General features: G+C 37.9%; 1 protein-coding gene across 16 annotated transcripts in view; it reads right to left on the bottom strand.

The window, feature by feature from the left end:
• The window catches only part of MYO9A (myosin IXA), a 311747-nt gene that overhangs the window by 10132 nt on the left and 285358 nt on the right, over nt 1-16257 (bottom strand). For 11 of the 16 annotated variants that reach the window (XM_024232451.3, XM_024232449.3, XM_054532836.2 and 8 more), the window contains 4 exons: nt 15488-15593; nt 14293-14424; nt 13107-13230; nt 11672-11725 (listed from right to left, as the gene is read on the bottom strand). In XM_024232451.3, coding sequence (XP_024088219.3) covers nt 11672-11725; nt 13107-13230; nt 14293-14424; nt 15488-15593 — 416 coding nt within the window. Of the gene's footprint in view, nt 1-4048; nt 4777-11671; nt 11726-13106; nt 13231-14292; nt 14425-15487; nt 15594-16257 lie in introns of those variants that run through there. The other 5 variants (XM_063716708.1, XM_024232458.3, XM_024232454.3 and 2 more) reach the window with 2 other exon arrangements.

The raw sequence follows: 16257 nt of genomic DNA on the forward strand, positions 1-16257 counted from the left end.
CTATAGATCCAATGCAATCTCAATAAAAGTCCCAAGAGAATTTTTTGAGGCTGATTCCATAATTTATATGGCATATAAAGAGCCAAGAATAGTCAAAACACCATTGAAGAAGGTAGGATGACTTATTCTACCAGATATTTTTAGAAAGCTAGGGTAAATAAAATAGTGGTGGTGTTGGTACAAAGATAGTCAAAACAGAGCACCTAGAAACAGACCCACACATAAGAAGGCTCCCAATTTATAACAAAAGGGGAACTGCAGGGCATCGTGGAAAGGAAACATTTTCTTAAACATGACCCTAAAAGGTATTCATCCTAAAGGGAAAGACTGATTAACAACATTAAGATCCAGAACCTCTGTTCATCAAAAAAGAACGGAAAAAAGCAAACCATAGAATGGAAGAAAATTTGCAACAAAAGTAACAATAAAGGATATGTATCTGGAATTCATAAAGAATCCCTACAGAACATCAGAAAAAGACAGACAATCCAATTAGAAAAACAGGCAAGAGCTTTGAACAGGCTCCTCACAAAAGAGGATATAGAAATGGCCAACATGTATATATACACACACATTATACATGTTAGAGTCACAACAAAAAATACAATTTTTAAAAATAACACACCCATCAGAATAGCTAAAATTAAGGAATCTGGCAATAGAAGTGCTGGGAGGAGGTGGAGCAATTGGGAATTCCTACACACTGCTAACATATTAACCAACTATTTTGGAAGAAAGTTTGGCATTATCTACTAAAGTTGAAGATACATATATCTTGTGACCTGCAAATCCACTCCTGTATATTTCTCCAACAAAAATACATGTATAAGTCCATTAAAATCGTAATTCCCCAAAACGCAACCCAAATATCCATCAACAGTAGACTAAATTGTGGTATAATGCATACACTGATAAACTATACAGTTATGAAAATGAGCTACAACAAAATATGAATAAGTCTTACACACATAAGGTTGACTGAAATGAATCAGAGACAAAATAATACATCTTAGATGATACCATTTATATAAAGCTCAAAGTTGGGTAAAGCAAAACTATAGTGCTCAGGGATACATATTTTGGTAGCGAACAAAAAATAAAACAAAATAAGTCATTAATGTAAAAATCAGGTTACTGCTTACCTTTGGAGGAGAAAGAGGATTGTGACTAGAAAGGGAAAGAGGAGAGCTTCTGGGGATGCTGGCAATGTCCTATTTCTTGAGCTGGGGTGGTATGTGGATGTTCATTTATAATAATTCCTTAAACTGAATATGTTTCTGTGTTTTTCAGTATGTGTTGTATTTTGCAATAAAAAAGATATTTAAGAGTTCCTTTTCAGAGTTAGCTATTTATGGAAATACAAGAATATCCTTTGAAAATTATGTGACTTTAAACTGACAAACTTCTGAGTTGATTTTGGCAAGAAAGAAAGGAAAAGTGCTGCTCAAAAAATAGAAATCCATGATCTAGGGCAGGTGATAAGGTAAAGGCTGGAGGGTAGTTCTAAAGGCATTCAGGCTAACTCCTCCAAAACTAAAACACTTAATGGGATAAAATCAGGAGGATTACAATATTGCTATTCCACTTTTAGTTCTAAAATCAACAAGGAAAAAACATGTTAAGAAAAACAAGCTGAAAACAGATCAGTCTGCAAATTTAACAAAAAATGACAAAGCATTCTTTATAAATTCCAGGACATCATCCAGTTCCATTTGACATTGACTATTTACAGCCAAATGAATAAATAATATGATTTAAAAGCCTCAAGGAGCTTGAAAATCTGAGTTTATTCCTAGTGTCCACATTCCAGTATTCAATAAAAGAGCTGCCTTTTTTCAGTGTTCATACCATCAGCTGGCCACTGAGTATTTCACCATGAGTTAGCTGCAAATCTTTTAATATAGCTGAAGAAAATCAAACAAGCTCAACAGATCTGATCTCTTTTAAGAAGCATTAAACAAAACAAAGAAAAATGGAAACTCCTACAGCCTAGAATTATCTTAAAAAGATTAATGTTTAAAAAGTTGATTACATGGAGCTTTTAGAAACACGGGAAAATACTAATACTGTGTTAAGAACAGTACATAAGGTTGTATACCACTGGTTTTAAAAATGAGTAATACAAAATTTGCAAATACACTAAATTATTAACAGTAGTTTCCTGACTGGAATAATATCCTTCACTTTCCCACTTTCCTATAAGCATGAATTTACTTTTTTCAAACTGGAATTTTTTCTTTTGGATCCATGTTGACTGTATATTCTCTTGTAGTGGTTTTTTCCATAATTGTTTTTCTACCGTCAGTGTGTCACAGAGTGAAAAAGGCAAATATTTTCTTGACAGTATCATAAAAATAAATTTCACCTTGTAGACCTCCCTGAAAAGGATCTGTAGATAACACTGAGAAGTGGTTTATAGTATCCTTTGTTCATTTTTCACTGGGTAACTAATCTTTCTATTTACTTATAGGAGCTTCTCTTTATTAAGGAAAATTAGACTTTGAAATAGGAATTGAAAATATTTTCTTATGGTACGTCACTTCCCTTTTACTTTCCTTATGGTCATTTTTGTCACACAGTAATACTTGGTTTTTGTTGCCGAACCTTTCAACTTTTTTCTTTAATGGTCTTATATAATAGCAAAGCCCTGTCCAAGATTATATTTGTCCATCATAATAGGGATTGTACTGGTTTTGACTGATCACAGACTACATGAATAATTTGTACCCAACTCTTAATGCAAGTACTGGAAAAAATATAAAGCCATATTGTCATCCTTTTTCTCAGTAACTATTCCAGTGACTTCCTGGCTTAAACTTTGCAGGCAAACTGTTCCTAAAATGAGAATATCAAATACAATTATCTTGAACTGTTGATAAGTAGTAGGTCTCAAGTCCTACTAAATCATAATTTAATATTATACACAATACCCAGATTTCCAATCTTTACAGCACATTAACAGGATTATCAGAAAAATCTGGACTGGACTACCACTACCAAAGACATCACAGATAATATGCTTCTGACAGAGAGCCAAGATCAGGAAGCAGTTTAAGACATTATTAGGCTTATAGAGAGCTAACTATTCTCAGTTTGTACAGAAAAATAAACTAGCACTTAATTCATTCCTTTCAAGTGGGAGGAAGTGGAGTTCTCCTCTTAAAAGCTGTGTTTTCAGAGCTCTAAAAAGGTACACTTATAAAATAGTTCATTTAAAAATTCTTCTGAATTGTACAATGAGATACTGGGACCCCTGACTTAATAAGAGATCTTTAATCACACTTAAGCTTCTTTCTTGCTTGTTTTCAGTTTCTGTTTTATGAAGATAACTGTTTTTTGGTTAATCTCTTTCCATTTGCTCCCCTTTTCCCTTTTTATTTGCACTTTTTTCACCCTAAAGATGTATCCTCTTCAGCCACCTTTTATGGCTTGGTTTCAACTTTTGCATGAAAAGGTTTAGCTGATAACTTTGCTGATTTCCCCTTGAGCTCTTTCCCAATTGCCCTTTGAGCTGAGTTAAACTACTTGGATATTTTGGCAGTATTAAGGTAGAGAGGTAGGGTACTTGAGTTCTACAGGATGCAGGGCAGTGAGAACCTCTGCCAGGATGGAGTGCCAGAGCTGTACTTCCAGTACTTTTATGTTTTAGTCTTTGATGTGAATCAGGTTTTTTTTTTCTTTTTTTTAAAGATACAGGGTCTCACTCTTGCTCAGCCTAGAGTGCAGTGGCACAATCATAGCTCACTGCAGCCTTGAACTCCTGGGCTCAAGGGATCCTTCTACCTCAGTGTCCCCAATTCGTCGGACTATAGGCATGTACCACCATGCCCAGCTAACTTTTTAAATTTTTTGTAGAGATAAGATCTTGCATTGTTGCCAAGGCTGGTCTGAAACTTCCGGCTTCAAGCAATCCTCCTGCCTTGGCCTTCCAAAGTGCTGAGATTATAGGCATCAACTACTGTGCCTGGCCTGAATCGACTTTTTTTTGTTTCTTTTCTTCCCTACATGGATATTCATTTTCCCCACATCATTTAGTGAATACCAGACCTTTGAAATGCCACTCACATTATAATCCTTTATTTTTCTCTTTTAGAATTTTCCTAGTTATTCTGCTTCTTTATTTTGTTATGAATTTTAGTATCAACTTGTAAAGATCCCCAAAGTATTCTTTTGCTATTTTTGTTGAGATCACATTTGTAAGTAAAGAGTTATGAAACTCTTTCCTTGTCTGTGTAAGAACTGATCTTTGGTCAAATGTTCTAGCTCAGGACCCCTGGAAACCTGATAAAGGCAGGATGCAAATGATGTTATTAGGCAACATCACCTCTGGCAAAAATTAATCTGATTGATAAATTGCATCTGGAGAAGAAGTAAATTGTAAATATCCCATAGGAAGTCATATATTTGGAATTCCCTGAAAGTGGAGTCTGTTGTAATTGGACATACCCCTTGAGGGGACCCTGGAAACAATATCTATGGAATTTCACAAGAGGTTAATTCCTGTACGGGCATAAAACTTCTAAGGCAGAATAGTTCTGCATCCATTGGATGTGGAGTCCTTTTTCCTTGCACCTGAGTTGTGACTTAGAGGCCAAAGATAACTCATTGATGGTTCTGTGGACTGCTGTAAGGGCTCCCACACGAAGATGATCTTATGCTCTCTGCAGGCATGCTATACTTCCAGTCCCATATCCTAAGTGATTCTGATGCCAAGTGGAGCCCATGGTAGTCATATGAGTCTGAAAGTTGAGCCTAAGAAAATATCCTCTTTCCCTCCTAGTGGGTATTGAAACAATATATGAATAGATTAATTTAGAAGAACTGATATCATTACAAAATTTAGCCTTTCTTTCCAAATGTACTTGTTTAAGTCTTCTTTTGTAATATTTGAGGTTTTAAGGCTTTCTTTTTTTGTTTTTTTGAGACGGAGTCTTGCTCTGTCACCCAGGCTGGAGTGCAGTGGTGCGGTCTAGGCTCACTGCAAGCTCCGCCTCCCGGGTTCATGCCATTCTCCTGCCTCAGCCTCCTGAGTAGCTGGGACTACAGGCGCCTGCCACCATGCCCGGCTAATTTTTTTGTATTTTTTAGTAGAGACAGGGTTTCACCATGTTAGCCAGGATGGTCTCGACGTCCTGACCTCGTGATCCGCCCGCCTCGGCCTCCCAAAGTGCTGGGATTACAGGCGTGAGCCACTGCGCCCAGCCTTAAGGCTTTCTTTGTACAAATCTTTTACATTTCTAGTTAAGTGTGTTCTTTGGTATTTGATGTTGATGTTTAAAGTGTGTGTGTGTACAATATACAAATGGGCATTTTTCTTCCATCATATCATCCAAGTGGTTGTTTGTATAAGTAAAATTTATTAATTGTACTCAGACACCTTATTGAATTCTCTTATCATCTTTAAGTTCTTTAGTTGATTTTGAGTTTTGCATGTATATAATCATAATGGAAATAGTGATAATTTTATTTCTTTATTTTATATCTCCAATTCTTTTTTCTTAATTGCTTTATCTAGTACCTTCAAATCAATGTCAAATAATAGTGGGGATAATGGATAGCATTGCCTTTTCTGATTTTAATCAGAATGCTTCCAGTGTTCTTCCATTAAGCAAGATGTTGGATTTTGGGTTCAGATATATTTTTTATCATGCTACAAATATAAGATATCCCTGTTTTAATAAGAATGTTTTTAAAAAGAATGCTGATATATCAAATACCTTTAAAATATCTATGAGGATAATATGATTTTTCTCCACAGATCAACAAACATGGTGAATTCCATTAACAGCTATCCTAATATAGAGTCATCCTTGCATTCCTAGGTTAAATCCTCCTTGGTCAAGGTTTATATTTTTATATTTATAGGCTATTGAATTCTGCTTGCTGATTCATTTTTTTTTTTTTTAATTTTTTTAATTTTTTATTTTTTTGAGATAGCGTCTCCCTCTGTCACCCAGGCTGGAGTGCAGTCATGGCTCACTGCAGCCTTGACTTCCTAGGCTCAGGTGATTTTCTCATTTCAGCCTCCCTAGCAGCTGGGACTACAGGTGCTCGCCACCAGGGCTAATTTTTTTTTTTTGTTTTTTTTTGTTTTTTTTTGTAGAGACGGGGTTTCACCATGTTGCCCAGGCTGGTCTCAAACTCTGGGCTCAAGGATCCACAGGCCTTGGTCTCCCAAAGTGCCAGTGATATTTTAACGTAGGATTTTTGAATTAATATTCATAGATGAGGCAGTCCTACATTTATATATCAAGTGCTATCTCTGTGTGTATGGGGGTGTGTGTATAAGAACTCTCTTTCTCTCTATGGAGAGAGGTCCATAACAAGCATAATTCTTAATGGTTTTACAAATATTAACTCATTTAGACTGGGCATGGTGGCTCACGCCTGTAATCCCACCACTTTGGGAGGCCAAGGAGGGCAGATCACCTGAGGTCAGGAGTTCGATACCAGCCTGGCCAACAAGGCAAAACCCCATCTCTACTAAAAATAAATACAAAAATTAGCCAGGCATGGTAGTGCACACCTGTAGTCCCAGCTACTCGGGAGGCTGAGGCATGAGAATTGCTTGAACCCAGGAGGCAGAGGTTGTAGTGAGCCAAGATCGTGCCACTGAACTCCAGCGTGGGTGACAGAGCGAGACTGTCTCAATTAAAAAGCAAACAAAAAATTAACTCATTTAATCCTAAGTTTGGTACTATTAACCAATTTATAGATGAGAACACTGAGGCATGGAGATTAAATAACTTGCCCATATCACAACTACTAGTAAACCAGAGCTAGGATTTACACCCAAAAGTCTAGTCCAGAGTCCATGCTGTGCTCTGCTGCTTTTAATATTTCTATATTAAATAGAAATATTAATATATTTCTATTATTAATATTACAGGCTCACACCTGTAATCCCAGCATTTTGGGGAGCCGAGATGGGCGGATCACGAGGTCAGGAGATCGAGACCATCCTGGCTAACACGGTGAAACCCCGTCTTTACTAAAAATACAAAAAAATTAGCCGGGTGTGGTGGCGGGCACCTGTAGTCCCAGCTACTCAGGAGGCTGAGACAGGAGAATGGCGTGAACCCAGGAGGCGGAGCTTGCAGTGAGCCGAGATGGCGCCACTGCACTCCAGCCTGGGCGACAGGGTAAGACTCCATCTCAAAAAAAAAAAAAAAAAATTTCTATATGCAATGTTTATTAGCTTTTCTTTGTGTATGCGTGTGTGTGTATGGGGGCGGTGGTGAGGATCAATGTTAGACTCTTTTAGTTAAAAAAAAAAAAGACCTTTTCCCCTCTCTGCTCTGAGACGGCTTAAATTATATTGTAATTATGTATTTAAAGAGTTGGGACGTTTTCTCTGTGAAACTATTTATGTCTGGTGTTTTTATGAGAGGAAGTTCTTAGACAACTCTCCTATCTCTTCTTCTTTTTAAATTAGTCTGTTTGGCCAGGCGTGGTGGCTCATGCCTGTAATCCCAGCACTTTGGGAGGCCGAGGTGGGTGGATCACCTGAGGTCAGGAGTTCGAGAACAGCCTGGCCAACATGGTGAAACCCTGTCTCTACTAAAAATAAAAAAATTAGCCGGGCATGGTGGCAGGCGCCTATAATCTTAGCTATTTGGAAAGCTGAGGCAGAAGAACTGCTGGAACCGGGGAGGCGGAGGTTGCAGTGAGCTGAGATCATGCCATTGCACTCCAGCCCGGGCTGACAACAGCAAGACTCTGTCTCAAAAATAAATAAAATAAGTAAATAGATTAGTCTTAGGATTCTTCTCAGCTACTCTTTTGTTTGTTTTTGTTTAAGACAGGGTCTCACTCTGTCACTCAGGCTGGCGTGCAGTGGTGCTATGTTGGCTCACTGCAACCTCTGCTTCTCAGGCTCAAGTGATCCTCCCACCTCAGCCTTCCAAGTATCTGGGACCATAGGCAAACACCACTACATCTGGCTAATATTTTTTGTATTTTTGGTAGAGATGGGGTTTCACCGCATTGCCCAGGCTGGTCTTGAACTCAAGTGATCCACCCGCCTCGGCCTCCCAAAGTTCTGGGAGCTACCACTCCCAGCCCCTTTTCGGCTATTCTTATTAAGAACCTTGAAGACGACCCAGGAGGAAATTGTTTTTATGGCTAAAAAATAGTAGCTAACATCAGTTCCCATTCCCTATCATAAATACAAGATATAAAGCACCAAAATTTACATTAAGTACTAAACTCTGAGACTTTGTGAGTCCTGGCTCACTCTTCAAGGCCCCATAGTACTAATGTCTTAGAGTTTGCTTCAAAACAAAGCCTATTTCGGTTTTAACTTAAGGTTTCCCTTCTGCACAATTACATATACAAGTTTACATGTAAGCTATATAGCTTTTTATAGAATTAAACCTTGTTGACTTTTACCAACTGGTAGTTCTTTCTCCATCTGCTTAATTTAAACTCATCCCTTAAGAGCTAGCTCACATGTCACTTCTACAGCCTTTCCCTGTGCCACCAGGCAGAATTAAGTACTTCTTAGTATTCTCACCATATTTGGCAAACAGTACTGTCTAATCCATCTCTCCCTCCTTTCTTTTGGGACAGGCTTTCTAATACCCACATTCAATCACCTAATCATATAGATTTGCCATGCTCTGTCTAAGGAAGTCTATATATGATTCTATTGTCTATTTTTTCTAAGAATGATATTCTGAAACAGACAGTCTTAATTATTTAATTTGGGTGAGAATTCTGTGGGACCAGTCCATTATAGGCTTCTCAGACTGTAACAAAAATATTGAGAGTCAAATGCTCTAATGTGGGGGATCTGAGTGATACCTATTTGAGGGAATCAGTTGAAACTCGCTTTTTCATTTTCTCCTAAGACTTAAGAAGATAACAGTGGAGACAAATAGAAGATATTCCAGTGTTAGAATGAATAAGGCCTATAAGGAGAGCTTTGATTTCTTCTGAAAATTCTATAAGGCTCATGATAGCGAAAGAATGCAAGAAGGAATGGCAAGGCATGATTGATGGGCACAAGGAAATTAAATACTATAAATCGAAGTAAGCCTAAACAGTAAAAGACACTCATGGTGATAATGAAGGAATGAATTGCATTGCCTTTAATAAACCTGATGACTATTTAGAAAAAGACATATATTACCTTCATGCAGAAAGTCACGATACTTTATGAAGACCCAAAGAAAGTACATGTTACTAGGGTTTGTCTATGGGTTAAATGTGTGAGGAGGAGGAACTATGCATTATCTAGACAGAACAATAATATAACTAGCTAAAACACAAATCTCAGAATCCTAATGAAATTTTACTCAAAAATAGCACTTCAGGGCAAGACGGAAGATCACTGTTGAGTGCCTTTTGTTAAGTCACAAAAACAGGAAAGAACTGAATTATCAGACCACTTCCTGAGGAGTTTGCTTTCCTGATAAGGAGAGATCCTTTATCCAAGGCTTTTTTTGAAAAGACTGGTTGTTTTGTGTGGTATTATAATTAGGTATCCAAGCTTGTTCAAAAATCATATCCCAATGCCTGCAGTTATGGTTCAGCAGATAATCAGGGTTAGTAAGCACTTTAAACACAGCTAGTATCTGTTTGTAGGTATTTATATCTTGCATATAAAAAGGAATTATTCTCATCAAATATTTCTGTGAAGTGCAGTGAGCCAGTAGTATTATATGTATTATAGTGCAGTGGTTCTCAGAGTGTAGCCCACAGATCCCCAGCAAAGATGCTGAGGTGTGATGATGTCCTCAAAACCATTTCACAAGGTCTACAATGTCAAAATTATTTTCATAAGTATACTAAGATGCTATTTGCCATTTTCACTTGTTGACATCTGTACTAATTACATACAAGCAATTGTGGGTTCAACTGCTGTCACCTTTACATGAATCAAGGTAATGATACCAAATGGTTCTAGCAGTCTTCATATTCTTTTGCTACCACACATTTAGTTTTTAAAAAGTCAGTTTCATTTCATGTCATTGAACAAGAGGTGTAAATTAATTTTATTACTTCTTAACTGTTAAATTAACTATTTTCAACTTTCTGTATGATTAACTGGAAATTACACATACAGCAACTCTGTCACATACTGATGGTTATCTCAAGAAAGAGTATTTGTGCAATTCTTTGAATTGCAAGCCAAATTAGCTGCTTTATTCATGAAACAGTATTTACAATAATTGACAAAGTTTGATTATTCTTCTTGAGTACGTGGTTTGAAATTGTATGAAGGGAATCTGTTACTGCAAGTGAAACAAATGGCGATATTTGTTGTAAGTGAGTAAATTTTGAGCTTTCAAACAAATATTAGAATTTTGGAAAACTTGTAACTGCCCTGTGAGTTTGACAGCTTCCCACATGGTGTGAATGCCAACACCCAGGGTTTAGCCAGAAGATGTAACCATATCTTGCAAGGGACTATCAGTGCCTACAGAAATGAGATAGAACTGAGTTCATTGTCAACAGGGTAAACTGGAGCTACTACTTATCTTTACTTAGCCTACTGACAATGAGCCAGAATAGCAGTGTTGAACAACCAAGAAAGTAGACTGCCATCTCAACACCAAGATATCATACAGAATTCTGCCTCCCCTATCACTCCTCCCAGTCTCAACATCAGGGGAGAAAGGGTCAAGAAAGACGAAGGGCAGAAGTGTCTGACAAACAGAAATTACCCACCTACCCCCCAAAGTTTTAAGTTCCAGATAAAGGTCTAGTCTGCCCTGGGAGGAAGTGAGAAGAGCACTGGATTAAAACTGACTGAAGTTTTAATATGAAGAGAACTGACTCTTAAATACTAGAATGAAATGAATTTTTGAAAATTATAGAATTGGTTTCAAGATGCTGTTAAGGTAATTGATATCTAGTGGGAAAAGGAAGTTTGACAGGTGGAGTTGAGAGGCAGTTATAGACAAAAAGAAAAACTGACTTGTATTAGTATCCCAAGTTAAGCCTCCTCAATAAAATGGTTACACACAGGTGGACAGTTTTCCACAAAGATTGGTGTTCTCAGCCTTCCATCCCCCCATTCCTTTTTTTGTACAATCAATGGAACTGAAAAGGGATACCAGCAATGAGATCCTGGTATGAGTTCTAGCAACCATAATATTTAAGTCTAGAACTAGTCCACCAATTTGGATTAGTTCACTCCTATTTGTAGCTCTGTCTGATAAATGCTAAGTGGATAAGAACCATATTTCTACATCTTGGGAGGACACCATCGGAGTCACAGATATGAATGGACAAATAAGCATTACTAATGATAGGAGATGCTGAAAGTAATAATAAGTATTTCAAATAATAAAGTGGAGGAGATTGCTGGGAACACAGCTCATAGAGCAGAAATTAATTTGATATCTCAATGCTTTTAACTTTCACCTTTTAATGATTCAACCAAAGAAGAAACCCAAAAGGAGGCTCATCTAACAAAGAGGAAAAACCAGTGTATTTTAAATGGATGCTGTTCAACTACACAATACAGAGGAAGGAAAATGAAGGATCTAAAGAAAGAGATTAAGAGAAAAGCAAGTGAAAGGTCATCAAAAAGTAGAACCTGACTTGGGGCCGAACATGGAGGTTGGACAGGCATGAATGATAGACAGGGCGGAACAATTCCTGGATGAATGAGAGACAATAATGTAGAGTGGCTGTGACACATTGCATTATTAATACATACCGAGACTGAATTGCGGGTAATGTTCATGAATCTAACTGCAATTAGTACAGGTTTCTGGATTAGGAAGGACATGAAAAGGAAAGCAGAAGGTTAGAATGTACATGTCATTGCCTCATTAAAAGAGAAGGTTTAATCTTGCAATGGACTGAATATCCATCTTCTGCAGCACTGGAAAAAAGCGCAGCTTATCTATCTGCTTTGAAAAGTAGGTTTATAGCAAAAGGCTCTTCCCTTCCTGCCTGGAGAGCCACCACTAAATTGGGCCTCTCAGAACTGAGCTCCTGAAAATTCATACTACAGAAATGTTTCACTTTTAAGTGGGATTTCTGTTTTTAATTTCTGGGGAAAAGATTTAGATAGTATCCCCTATGATGAGTTTTATTTAATATCTTTACTGCCTGCAAAAAGCCCATGCTTATGTTTGTTTTTACAGAAGACCCTTCACTACCTTAATCAACAGACCTTTGTTAAGCACTTATTCTGTGCCAGGCAGATTAAATAATAAATGAAGAAAAAGAATTATTTTAGTGCTAATCTAAATGCAAACTGTGAAGATATGGGAGGAAGTACTGCTGGACCCCTGAAAGAGTAAGGGCATGATGAAGCCTGCTTCTCTTTAGAGATTTATTGGGAATCTGAAATGCGTGCTCATTGTCACAATTTTATTTTACAACTGAGAGGAAGGGTGGCAAATGGGCAATAAATAAACCTTAATGCAGCAGTTTTCCAGTTATCCTGAAAACTGACTTCAGGGTAACATATATGGATAACTCCAGTTCTCAATGACCACTAATCAATAGGGCTGAAGCTATTGATTAGTGGTCATTGAGAACTGGAGTTATATGTTACTGGTTGCAAAGGAAGATATTAAAAAGTGGGCAAACCAAGGAAATAAATTATCAGTTTTACAAGGACTGTCTCAAAACCTAACCCTAAACTCAAAGAAATACTTTTTGATTACAGTAGACTCATAGATGGAATTCCATTTCCTGAAGAATCAAATGATTCCATTTAAATTCAGTTACAAATGATTAAGTTCTCTACATTCCAGGAGTCTTGGCAGGACCACCAAAAGTGACATGATTAAAGGTGGGAATAGACAGTGGAAGCAAGTGGAGAAAAAGTTAGAAAAGGATTACGTTTTCATAGAAAGGACATGAAAAGAAAGCAGGGCAGATTATTAAGACATCAACGTTTTATCTAAATACTTGATTTGAAAAATTCTACACACTTAATCACATAGATTCAATAATGTAACTAAAGAGAGCCAGCAGATTAAACATGAGGAATCCATAGCACCTTGAGATTTGGTGACGTTTTACTTGTTTTTTATAAAAAAGATTCTGATAAAATAATCCTTGTATACACCACAAAAGCACATTTAAATTCCCAAGACAACTCCCATTTTTCCACTATTCCATGTGTTGCATCTTACCATTGATCTACGAATCAGTGACAACCTGGTCTTTGCCTTATTCTCAGCAAATTCCAAGCTACTGATATCTTTGAGACGAGCCTTGTATTTATTCATTTGTTCCACAACGATCAGCTCCACACAACTGAAACAGGAGCAAAGAGAAAAAAACTGTTAAGAGGTGAAGTAAATAAAGTACAGCACTCACAGACTGCTTTTGTGGTAGACAGTTGAAAGATGAAGGAAAAAATTAACATCCCTTACTTGATAAACTCAGAGACAAGGTTTAGAATGGTGGTTCACAACTTTGGCTGCACTTTAGAAGCCATCTAAAGAGCAGTTACGGCTGGGCACAGTGGTTCGTGCTTGTAATCCCAGCGCTTTGGGAGGCTGAGGCGGGTGGATCACCTGAGGTCAGGAGTTCGAGACCAACCTGGCCAACATGGTGAAACCCTGTCTCTACTAAAAATACTAAATTAGCCAGGCATGGTAGTGCACACCTATAATCTCAGCTACTTGGGAGGCTGAGGCATGAGAACTGCTTAAACCTGCAAGGTGGAGGTTGCAGTGAGCCAAGATCATGCCACTGCACTCCAGCCTAGGCGACAAGAATAAAACTCCATCTCAAAAAATAAATAAATTAATTAATTAATTAATAAAAAATAAAGAGCAGTAACACATCCCAATGCCCAGGCTACACCCTACACCAATTAAATCAGACTCTCTGGGGATGGGATCCAAACATTGATATATTTTTTAAAGTTCCTTTTGCAGTCAAGATTGAGGAGAGCAAAAGAAAACCACGTTAGAAGGAAAGCAGAGCCCCAAGAAAAAAGACCAAGGTGAAATACAGGAATATTGAAGTATTAAGACCAAAGGATTCAGAGCCATAAGACCACAGCTGGACTAGATTACAGGAAGATACTAAGTGTCCATAATTTGGTAAAATGGAAATTTAAAATCTATTTAGAAACTATAAGCAGTCCTAAAGAAAAGCCAGATTTTAAAAATAAGATGCTTTAAGACAAATGATGCTCAGTTGAATCCAGGAGTTTGCATCCTCAGCATAAGAAAACCCAGCAGTGTCCAACAATCTTCTTAAAAACACCTGAATTTATGAACCCATTCACTATGTTTGATATCTGGATACAGTGACTACAGTCAGAAGTCCCTGAGGTCTTGTAAAGGTTATGGTAACTGGCCTTACGTGGTAGTCTTACTGATGTCCTGTACACTTTGTAGTGGGTCAGTGGTGTCAGGGCAGCGGAGAATGCAGGGCGCAAACACAATGGCCAAAGCATTAGCAGACATTCGATTAGTGTCTTCCTGCAGAGCAATCCTAAGAATTAAAACAAAACAAAAAACAAGTGACTAAGGGATAAAAAGGGAGCACCATAGGGAAACAGGCAGAAGAGATGAGCAAAAGAAGACAGTATGACATGAACTGCATAGTACTAGAAGGATATCCATTAAGTTTAAGGGTCTGCAGACTTTTCCCAAGTTGTTCCTTTGTTCCTTTGTCTCTGGAAAATGTATTTTCACTTGTTCTTTCCTTGAAGCAGTTTAGGTCAGCCGATAGCTTCCCAAGGGAAATTTGTGACCTACCTGCTCAAGGCCAAGATCACTAGATGAACATGTCCAAAGAATGCAGAATCGGCCAGGCACGGTGGCCCACACTTGTAATCCAGCACTTTAGGAGGCCAATGTGGGCAGATTACTTGAGGTCAGGAGTTTGAGACCATCTTGGCCAACATGGCAAAACCTTGTCTCTACTAACAATACAAAAATTAGCCAGGTGTGGTGGCGCACACCTGTAATCCCAGCCATGCAGGGGGCTGAGGCAGGAGAATCACTTGAACCGGGGAGGCAGAGGTTGCAGTGAGCTGAGATTGCGCCACTGCACTCCGGCCTGGGTGACAGACTGAAACTGTGTCTCAAAAAAAAAAAAAAAGAATGCAGAGTAGAGGCTTTAACCAAAAATAAAGATGGCTTTCTTCTCAACTACTGCTGATATTTACACACAGGGGAAGAGACACTACTCCTGACGCCTCTTTGGTCAATTCCTGAGAATGATCTGAACCCCTCATATGAATCAGGTCATTTCAATAGATTATATATCCTTTCTAGTTCAGCTGTTAGAAAACAGGCTAAACTACACACTGCCACCATGAGGCTGAAGCTGTTACATGGTTCAAACAAGGGCAGAAAAGCAACTGCCATGCATTCCAGCTCAGCTGAAGATTTCTGCTCCAAGGTATCCTAACCACCTGTTTGAGACACTGACTTTATAAACAGAAGAAAAAATAAATATCTGTCAGTTTTCCAAATGGAGAAATTCCTTATCTATTTAAAATAATCCAAGAGAAACTACTAAAAATTGTTCCCTTGCTTCTTAAAGTTACCTGACTAGATGAAAGATGAGGCGTTCCAGTGTATTGAGATGAGTTCGGGAGAGTTGATCAATCACAGAGTATACACTACGGATTGTCTCCTTCCTCTCCTGAAGGCCTAAAAACAGTAAGAGCAGAAACTAAGACTAAATATCCCCTCTTATACAGTGTATCTTCCTCCCAGACACTATGAAGCAAAGAAGGCTGGCTACAGAGTTTTAGGGGTAGTTGTACCTGTACGGCAGGAGAAGAGCAACTCACAGTAACTATTTAACTCCTTTTGCTTGAGTTCTATATTCATAAACAGTCTCCTTAGTTTGAACCTATATCGCAGTAATCCTTAATAACAGCAAGGGGATAGAGATGTTCTAGTTTTTCAGTCATTGTGTAGCAGATTGATTTACTATTAAAGTCAACATAATTTATGAATCCTCAGGGCCTAAATACCTCTAGGAAGGCCTTTTCAATATCCTACGCACCTATAGCACTGAGAAACTAAACTCTGAAACCTGTTAAGCTTGGCATAAAACAGCCAGCTTTACATATAGTTCTTGCCTAGATTTCCAATTTAAATTAACATAAGCGTAATCTTAAAACTTATTTTTAATATTTTAATCTGTTTTATAACCCCAGTCTTTCAATTTCTTTGTAAGAAGCAACCAAGTGGCTCACTCAGAAAATTTTTAGGACACTAACATTTTGATGAGTCTCTAAAAAGTCAACACTTGAATAGGTGACAGTATACTAGCCATTTTGTATTCACTGTCAAAAGCTTACCTTTG

Source organism: Pongo abelii, chromosome 16, assembly GCF_028885655.2.
Source record: "Pongo abelii isolate AG06213 chromosome 16, NHGRI_mPonAbe1-v2.0_pri, whole genome shotgun sequence".
Taxonomy (NCBI): domain Eukaryota; kingdom Metazoa; phylum Chordata; class Mammalia; order Primates; family Hominidae; genus Pongo; species Pongo abelii.